Source organism: Tarenaya hassleriana, unplaced genomic scaffold (genome assembly GCF_000463585.1).
Source record: "Tarenaya hassleriana unplaced genomic scaffold, ASM46358v1 Cleome1, whole genome shotgun sequence".
In the NCBI taxonomy this organism is placed as follows: Eukaryota; Viridiplantae; Streptophyta; class Magnoliopsida; order Brassicales; family Cleomaceae; genus Tarenaya; species Tarenaya hassleriana.
The window spans coordinates 7,386,676-7,396,267 of NW_010960187.1; the positions used below are offsets into that span (position 1 = coordinate 7,386,676).

Sequence of the window (9,592 nt, forward strand, 5' to 3'; positions counted from 1 at the left end):
CCTTTAGAAGGACACGCTTGCAATTGCATTGCATGCTGTAAAAGCCCTATTTGTATTTGTATTGATATCTCTCCAGTAGAAAGATTGTTTTAATAGTGTGCAAGTAATGGCGTGTGAAGAATGAAAGCAAATAAGACGTTTTCTTAACGGGAAACGTAAAGAGTGCATGACATATATATATATATAAACATATGGAAAGAAGGAAAGGGATGATGATCAGTCACGCATGCAGTCTAGAGAAAGCACGCTCGAAGAGAGACCATTTCTGCTCCAGAGTGCCCAAGTAGCCGACGGACATCCTGACCAGGCCAGGGGAGATGCCCGCCTTCTCCTTCTCCTCCGCGTTCAGCTCGCTGCTCGTGCTGCTGCCCGAGCACGACATCAGTGTCTCGCTGTAACCCAAGCTCACCGCCATGAGCCCGAACTGCGTGCCGTTTTGGAGATAAGTCATGAGCTTGTTGGCCCTCTCCTCCGTCCCCATGTCTATGCTCAGCAGCCCTCCGAACCCGTACTCTCTGTTGGCCATCGATCTCAGAAGCTCGTGCTGCGGGTGGCTCTTCAGCCCCGGGTATATCACTTTTATTCCCATCCCCTCCATCCTCTCCGCATATACCTTTCATATCATGTAATAATGTCCATTTTTTATTTTAATACTATATAATTATAATATAATTTCTTCTTATTAGAATTCAAACATGGTCGAACTCACCTGTGCCCTACGGCAGTGCTCCTTCATACGGAGGCCCAGATGAGGGATTCTCTCCGACAGCTCAAACGCCACCTTGGCGTTCATAGTGGGACCCAGTAGCATCAGCGACCCCTGGAGCAGATCCATCAATGCCTTCACCAGCTTCACCGGCCCACACACGGCCCCTGTCGTTATTTTACCCATATTACCCCTCGACACGTGTACGGTCCTTTCTTAACCAGAAACACACGTGGGTTTTTTAAGTAAAAAGTACCTGCGATGATGTCGGCCCCACCGCTGATGAACTTGGAGATACTGTGCACGACGACGTCGGCGCCGAGTTTCGCCGGAGAAAGCACCATCGGAGAGAAAGTGTTGTCGACGACGACGGTGACGCCCTTCTCGTGGGCGAGCCGGCTCAGCCCGGGTATGTCGGCCACCGTGAGCGTGGGGTTAGCCATCGACTCGAAGTACAGCACCTTCGTACGGCCCCCGACCATGGCGTCTGCGACGGCGGCGTGGTCGGTGATGTCGACGAAGGTGGTGGTTATGTTGCAGCACCTCGGCAGGAAGTGGGTGAAGAGCGCGTGGGTTCCACCGTACAGCGTCGTCGACGCCACCACGTGGTCGCCGCTGCTGCATAGCTGAAGCATCACCGATGATATCGCCGACATCCCTGACGTCATCGTTTCTCACAATTAATCGCTCACTGTCTGAGATTATATACGTGCGTATAAATGTGACAAAATTAAAAATAATTTCCTAGATCCCTCGTGTCAATTCTCGTAATCATGCACGGGAGAGTGGATCTAATTCCTGATTTCTTTTTTTTTTAATTAAAAAAATAGATTTATATAGACCCTTTTCGATCTCCTATCTAGTTTGTTGAGGTTAGACAATAAAACATCTATCTATCTCCACAAAGAGACTTTGCCATCAAGATACGCGTGCGTGTGTATAATGCATGTATAGATGTTATAATTATACGAATATTATATATTTTATATTATATATATTGGGTTTGCCTTACTAACCACTTGCGGTGCAATAGGCGGCTTCGGTGCCTTCGAGAGCGGCCATCTGGCGACTGAGAGCGAGGACGGTGGGGTTGAAGTGGCGGCTGTAGATGTAAAAGTCGTTGTCAGGTCCGATTTCTCCGGTGAACATCCGCCGCATCGTCTCCGGCTCCATCACCGTGAAAGTGGCCGATGCCTCTATCGACATGTTCACTCCGCCGTGCTCGCCGAATTCGTGCCGGATGCTCGCCAACGCCGCCGCCGGGTCCTCCCACGCCGCCGGCTTCTTCGCCGCCACGACTCCGTCGACGTCATCGTCGCGGTCGCCTCGCTTCTTGCCGGCGAAGACGAGTCCGTGGCTCTTGATCTCGGCCATGGTCTTTGTCAATCGAAAAGGAGAGTGTTTGGGAGCGGGTTTGTGGTTATTCCTGGATAGAGCCTCTCTTGTTTGTTGGTGCGTTGGTTGGGGTGTGTGGTAAAACGCGAGGAGGAGATATTAATATATATAGAGAAATAGTAGGCATATTCCTTTTAGGATTTTGAATTTAGATGTAACACATTAAATTATCTATTTTTTGTAAATCAAATCCCTAATTGGATTAGACGTTTTGTTCGAAACAAATTATATTACATATTTAAAATCTTTTATTATCAACAATACTGATAAGAATAATTTACGCGATTTAATTTTATTTGAATTAGAGAATGATAGAAAATTCAAACATTCTAAAATTTGAGTCTAGATCAATTACATTAAAATTATTAATAAATATAAGAACAGTTTTATCTAATTCAGCTACGAAATCCACGTGGAATTTAGGAGATTACTGCGTTTGATTGCACGAAAAGGTAGGAATATTCCACATGCCATGCCTCAGATTATTTGGAGTCTATCTAACTTTTATTCACGGAATCGTGTTTTATTTGCAAAAAATAAACTGAGAATGGGGAATAATTGAATTTGTTTCTTAGATAAATGTTATTCTTATTTTTTGAAGATAACAACAGTAGAAATCTTAATTCTATAAGTACTATACATTCTATATAATAAAAAAACGTAAATCAAACAGTAAATACGATAGCTATCTAAATTCTAATTCTTAATATAAAACAAATCGAAATTTAAAAAAAAAAACTTGTGAAATTAATATCCGACCTCCAGTATTTAGTTATTTACTAGCCCATACGGATAATACGTTAGTAAATGGTGAGAATTGGACCCAAAAAGAAAGTCAATAACATAGTTTAAGGATTATGAAATCTTTTTCGTTACATTTTTGGATCAAATTTAACAAGAATGTAATTGTACCATTCATTATATAGGGTATAACAATGTCAACACAATCCTTTCGAGAGCTGCGTTTTCGTATATTATGCTTTTTTAATTTAATATAAAAAATTAAGCGCATAATGATTATGAAATGATTAGGATTGGTAGTCCGACTATAACCCTCTAGAGAAATCGATGGTTAACACCTCCTTGTGTTTTTCTTCAATTCGCCAAACACACATCCACAGTCTGTATATGCAGCAATACACGTACACGTCGGGGCCTATTCAATAGTGTATTTGTCATACTGGACCGACGTTAATTATATCGAATAATGGATCCCCATTTGTTCGATTCTGAATCTACACGTCTTCTAGGCCATGCCAAGGTGTAAAATTGTTCATGACAACCATCCGCCTCGGTTTCATTAGAACGTTTTTGTCCCCTTTTTCGGTAGAATACGATTTTGGTCTTTGTTTAGATCAAAAGGATGTGGTCGGGGTTTTTTTTTTATTATAGAAAATGGGCATGAAATATTCCCAAGAATTTGGATCACGTTTTAATAGTTCTAGAGTTTTCTTCCTAGCTGAAAGAGATACCAATATATATATATATATATATATAATTTGATGTGATTTTGCCAAACTAATCTATCACGGATAGTTTTAGAACAAAGTTATTTCTACATACCCAACTTGGGTAGTTCAACTGGTGAAACGGGGGCGCAAAGCGTCTGTCCCGTCCCGAGTTTGAATCTCAGGATGGGGAGGGAGCGCATAATTCAAATCACATGGCTGGCTCTCGATCCCGAGATTAGTATGGGTCTCGGCCCAGAAAACCCGGTTACCCAAAAAAAAAAATTATTTCTACATAAATTGTGATATTAAATATATATATATATATTATTCCTAAAAGACACATTATTCAGTCTTCACGAGATAGATGCACGGAACGGATAAGGACACCAACCTGTCTACCCAATTTTTCCTTCTTTCTTTTATGTTTGATTTGATTTGCTTTAGTTGTTTTTTTGGTAATATTGATCTACGATTTTTTTTTCTTAATGGTAATCCATCCTTATGCATATAGGGTTTGGCATATTATTATTATAGCAGTGGCACCACCTCGATAATCATAATCTTTCCCTTGTTCGTTATAAAGATTAAAACCATTGTTTAACAATATTTGTTGAAAGGGATACGATTTTATATTTATTTTCCAAGTCGCCATTAACACAGAACCGCCTTTTACGTGAACATTTTTGTCAAAGTTCATTGTATGTTTTCTTACGTATATATATATATATAACAAAGTATGAATGGGGACCCAAAAAAAACGTGGAGTTTACAAAGAAAAAACAATGGCCAAACGATAGTCATTCGCTTCTATCGTGGGGGGGCGGTTTTCCTAGCCGTAACAGTAAGAAAATAACTGCACAAGGTTATAAAAAAAATCATTACCAATTGCGATGACAAGTTTCTTGAATTTATGCATGACATAGTAAAAGCTTATTAAGTTATGCCTTTCATGTATTCTTGATATAAAAAATAATTATTAAGATCATTTATAGGACCCAAGACTTACAATTTTATATGGATAAGTAAAAGGGTCTAGAATTGGCTATATAGTTTTTTTTTTCACGAAAAGAGCTATGATTCATAAAAAAAAACGATCGAGCCGAGAATTCTGTTATCGTCTTTGAATCGAACTATCCAAAAATATTGAATGAAAATATTTTTAGAAAATAAATATAGTCAAACCCAATATTAAAAATCTAAAAAATAAAAATTTTATTAAGAAATAAACATTTGTTTAATAAAAAATAAAATCAAACCGAAACTGACCATCTAAAAACTCAAACCAATTAAATACCGAAACCGAACTGAATAGCCACATGGCCAAATTTTAATGGATGGGAATGACAAGCTGATTATGTTCATGTGGCATTGGTAATCCAAAATAAAGACATGGAAGATGATTACTGATGCGACCGTCGGAAGAAGACGCCGATGAACATGACACGTGTCGTATACTCGTCGTCAAAATCACACAATAACAAAAGGACAGAGAGAGACCAAACGCAGTTGCGAAATTGCGTCTACATACAAAAAACACAAATTGGGATATATATATATATTATATCACGTGTCAACCCTTACTTTCCATATGATTGAGATGAGAGATAAGAACGACACTTAGTCGCCGTATCTTCATTTTCTTTCTAAATCTTCTCAATGAATTAGTTCCAATGTCGTGGTTAGATGCATTCTCTCTACACTTACATACTTTTAAAATTCCAAATGTATAATTTGAACACGTGCTTATGGACTTGTTTTTCAGAAGAAGCATTTTTAATAGAGAAGTTTTCCAAAAAAAAATATATATATATATATATATATATATATTGGATTTGATAATATTTATACATATGGTTGATTAACCTACTTTTGTAATTAGTTAACGGTTTTGCACACATATCAACGTCAGGGTACGTACGTAAATTGGAACGAAATCTACAACTAATATAATTATTTAATGCATGCATATACATATATACAGACAGTTGGGCCTTTGAAATTTTTAACGCCCATATAGAATCCCATGGATGGACCCCACAAGTAGAGAATAGCCAGCCCATCATTCCTGTTGGGCTTTTTTTTTATCAATATCCAATATTATTTTGGGCTTTAATTGCAGTTACCTACCATTTGCTAATTAATTTTCAAATCCAAACTAACCAAATAATTTTCAGATTTCCTCATTTGATATCATTTTTATATATGAAATAAAAGGATATACATTTTTTCAAGATTAAAATACACATTCCATTTTTTTTGCTCCAATGTGATTGATTATTATTGTCATTCAAACAAAAGTATTTTTTTTTTAAAAAAAATTATACATGGGATGGGAATATTTAAAAAAAAAAAAATCAAGGGGAGGGTGGAGAGAGCCAGGCGGAGGCGGTCAGGAGAGACAAATCCTTCCAACCCAGACGGAGGGTTCCATTGTCTTCGACCAAACTGTAGCCTTTCCACGGCATCATTCCCAACAACAGACCCGCCTGAGCGGCTGGGTTTCCCCGCAGCGAAACGGGTCTAAACCCGACCCGGCTAAGCTCCTCCCACCATCTCTCCACCTTCCTCTCCCCTCTACCTACCACAACGTTCTTTATCTCTCTCCCAAACAACTGCTCCTCCACTGTGTATCTCTCTGCGTTTTCTTCCTCCATTCCCTCCCCAAGCGCGTCGAACAACGCGCTGTAGTGGTGCAGCGCCTCCACGAACCTCCCCAGGAAGCTCCTCTCTCCGCCGCGGCTCAGATCCTGCTCCACCACCGTCACCAGCCTCGGCCTGATTCGCCGCAGGGCCTCCAGAGCTCCGGCGTCGCTTCCGGTGACGTCGTACAGCCGATGCTGCATCCAGTGTACCACCACGCTCTCGTCTGATCTCACCCCGAGTTGACTCAGACTCAACTCGGTTAGGTCTCCGAGTTTCCCTTCCACCGGGTTAAATTCGAAGGGGAGATCCAGCGACGCCGCGAAATCAGCGAGTCTTCGGCCGGTGGACGCCAGGAGAACGGAGGAAGAGCCGAATCCGGTGATTCTCACCGACCGGAGCTTACGGGGGCGGGAGGCGAGGATGTGGAAGAGCGCCGGCCATTGAAGTCCCTGCATCACGTCGAGATCGATGATGTGGACGCGATCCTCCCCCTCCACCGCCTCGAAGATCACTTGATTCGCCGTGAAATGCGAGAATTTGATCAGCGGGCTGACGGAGTTGTACGATTGCAAGGCGGCGAAGATCTTCTGAGACTGAGCCATGGTGAGTGACCTCTGGGCGGTGAGTGGAGTGTACGCGCCGAGGCAGGAGCTGAACACGCGCGCTTGTAGAGCCTGCGCGAAGTACGCGACCACACGCTCCGGCGACGAAGCGAACGGAGAACTGATCTCCGAGATCTCCAGCAACAGACTCGAGGCTTCCTGGAGATTTTCCGTCGCGACATATTCGGCGCATTGTAACAGGAGGCGGAGGAGCCGGATTGCGGTGGATTCGACCCCGTCAGCTGCGGCCACCGCGGTGTCGTGGGGGTTATGGAGATCGGAATCGACGTCCTTGCGGCGTTTGGCGGCGGGGGGATCGTCGGAAGGAGGGAAATCCCGGTCGAGACGTTTGGCTTTCATGGGAGTGATGATGAATCGGGAACATGAAGCTTCGCGTGGGTTTTGTGAAGGGAGAGAGCTGGGAGAATCATTGAAGAGAGAGAGGGAGAGATTCGAAAGACGAAGAGCTTTTGGGGAGAAATGACAAAAAGATTTGCAGAGAGAAGAAGACAAGAAAGATTTGGAACTGATCCCCGAATTGACAGAAAGGCATTGTTCTCCTTAGTGTATGGTTATGGCTTAATTGCAAATCATCACCACAACTTTTGTTTTCGTCTGAAATTATGGTTTTGTAATGAAACCATAAGAAGCTGATAGCAGAGATCATATGCTTATTGCTTTCGCCAGGCCATGTGCCCACCAAAAGCCTCGTCGCCAGAAGACGACTCGTGAACTTTTGTGTGAACGTGGTTTCCCCGCCAAATTCGGGAACTGTCAATTCATGTTTGTTTGTTTATTTAACATTCTAAAAAAGAGAGAAAGCCCAGCCCCGATCCAAGAGGTGTCGTGAAATGGGCTCCGCCTGCTTGGGGATTTGCAGCCGTGAGAATGTTAATCATGCGGATTCATTTGGAGGCTTTGACTTTCGGTTGACAGAGAGAAGTCTCTAACTGTGGGGTCTTCCTCCCATGTGCATGAGGCGTTTTACACCTTGTGTGAAACATGGGTAAAGTGTTTTACGTGAAACACCATGATGATGTTTTCTTTGATCATTGCTTTGGACCCTTTTCTTTTCTATAATTAAAGAGTTCAAACGTCAGGGAAGATCAACACATACAGAGCGTAATCCAAGCAAGAGAGCAGAAAGAAGAAAAGAGAGAGTGAGAGAAAAGAGGGAGAGAAAACAGTTTGGTGCAGCTGTGATCAAAGCCTCGATCGGATGGTCATTCCTTATCCGATCGAACTGGAATTTGGAGGAGAGCTTCTACACTCATTGTTCTAGGTTTTGTCCGGTGGAATTTTGATTCCAACGGTCAGAATTGGAGAAACGGAGTTTCTACCGAAGCTGTTCGTCATTGGAGCTTCAGCAGCACATGTCCGAGTAAGTTGAAGATTCGGATGCTCATCTCTTCTCCGTTTGAGCTGAAATTTGGTATGCTTATTCTACACCCTCTGAGCTTTTGATTTCTACGGAGAAGTTGGTATTTGGTTGCCGGAATCAGAAGTTACGGGGTTAGCTTGCTGCCTAAGTTACAGCTGGTTCTTTCGGGTTTATTGAGATTGAATATTGGTTAATATTCGGAAGTCTCGGGTGTATCTCTTGTTTATTGGAGACTGAAGTGTGGACGTTGTAACCCGGAAATTTGAGATTATAGTGGATTTTTGGGTGGACTACGGTCCCGTGGTTTTTACTCCTCACACCGAGGAGGTTTTCCACGTTAAAACGATTGTCTCATTTAAATTTCTGTTCTAACTAGATATTGTCATCCTAACGTGCTCACACAAGTAAGAGGTTCTTATTTACCGAATTGTGATTCACGGTAAAAACCCTAACAAAGTGGTATCAGAGCACCTTGGTTGTGCAGTGCACTTGTGTGAGTGATGGAGGCAAATACTAGTAGAATGGTCAGTTTAAACGGTACCAACTATCACGTATGGAAAGGCAAGATGGAGGATCTGCTATACGTGAAAGAGTGCCACCTACCGTTGTTCGTTGAGGAAAAACCGGAGGGCAAAACTGATGAGCAATGGACATTGCTACATCGACAAGTTTGTGCCTTGATACGACAGTGGGTGGATGATAATGTTCTGAATCATGTGGCTGGTGAAACTAATGCTCGGTCTTTGTGGAGTAAGCTGGAGCAGTTGTACGCTCGAAACACTGGAAATCGCAAGCTGTATTTCATCAAGAAGTTGGTCGATTTAAAGTACGCCGAAGGCAGTCCGGTGACAGATCACCTGAACGTGTTTCAAGGTCTGTTGAACCAGTTGTCTGATATGGGGATCACTTTTGAAGATGAGGTTCAGTGTTTATGGCTTCTTAGCACACTTCCGGATTCATGGGAGACATTCAGGATGTCGTTGTCGAATTCAGCTCCAGACGGTGTCATCTCGATGGAATATGCGAAGAACAGTATTCTAAATGAGGAGACTCGACGACAATCTCAAGGAGCTTCCTCGAGTTCTGATATTCTGGTATCTGAATCGAGGGGGAGGAGCCAGAATCGGAATCCGAAGGAGAAGAATCGGAGCAGGAGCAAATCTAACAAATTTGCAAATGTGGAGTGTCACTATTGCCATAAGAAGGGACATATCAAGAAGGATTGCTGGAAATTGAAGAAGGACAATAAGAAAGGAAATAAGCAACAAGACGGTGAGGAACGAGTTGCAGTTGCAAGACATGAGTTTCTGATCATGATCGATGGTGAAATGATCAACCTCGCATGCCATGAGACCAGTTGGGTGATTGACAGTGGAGCTTCTATTCATGCCACATCACGACGTGAATTCTTTGC

General features: G+C 42.4%; 2 protein-coding genes across 4 annotated transcripts; both read right to left on the reverse strand.

The window, feature by feature from the left end:
* Window positions 1–33: 33 nt before the first annotated feature.
* LOC104817406 (methionine gamma-lyase) lies at window positions 34–2,196 on the reverse strand. The gene is made up of 4 exons (XM_010546596.2): window positions 1,723–2,196; window positions 963–1,364; window positions 710–873; window positions 34–613 (listed from the first exon to the last, which is right to left on the reverse strand). The coding sequence occupies exons 1-4, from the start codon at window positions 2,078–2,080 to the stop codon at window positions 221–223; spliced, it is 1,317 nt and encodes a 438-aa protein (XP_010544898.1). The 5' UTR covers window positions 2,081–2,196; the 3' UTR covers window positions 34–220.
* A 3,605-nt stretch (window positions 2,197–5,801) lies between these two features.
* Window positions 5,802–7,421, reverse strand: LOC104817414 (scarecrow-like protein 23). 3 transcript variants are annotated; one of them, XM_019203944.1, is made up of 2 exons: window positions 7,051–7,421; window positions 5,802–7,017 (listed from the first exon to the last, which is right to left on the reverse strand). In XM_019203944.1, the coding sequence occupies exons 1-2, from the start codon at window positions 7,155–7,157 to the stop codon at window positions 5,907–5,909; spliced, it is 1,218 nt and encodes a 405-aa protein (XP_019059489.1). In that variant the 5' UTR covers window positions 7,158–7,421; the 3' UTR covers window positions 5,802–5,906. The 3 variants fall into 3 exon arrangements, with proteins under 3 accessions (XP_019059489.1, XP_019059486.1, XP_010544911.1); XM_019203941.1 differs by having other exon boundaries at window positions 5,802–7,023; window positions 7,057–7,420; XM_010546609.2 differs by having other exon boundaries at window positions 5,802–7,419.
* Between the last annotated feature and the right edge of the window lie 2,171 nt (window positions 7,422–9,592).

What these genes read in the sequence shown, in the direction of transcription:
- LOC104817406 (XM_010546596.2), bottom strand. Translation starts at nt 2,080, where the DNA reads ATGGCCGAGATCAAGAGCCACGGACTCGTCTTCGCCGGCAAGAAGCGA. An exon ending in TGGGGCCGACATCATCGCAG is followed by an intron (nt 874 to 962) that starts GTACTTTTTACT and finishes AAATAACGACAG; the next exon opens with GGGCCGTGTGTGGGCCGGTG. An exon ending in AGCACTGCCGTAGGGCACAG is followed by an intron (nt 614 to 709) that starts GTGAGTTCGACC and finishes ATGATATGAAAG; the next exon opens with GTATATGCGGAGAGGATGGA.
- LOC104817414 (XM_010546609.2), bottom strand. Translation starts at nt 7,157, where the DNA reads ATGAAAGCCAAACGTCTCGACCGGGATTTCCCTCCTTCCGACGATCCC.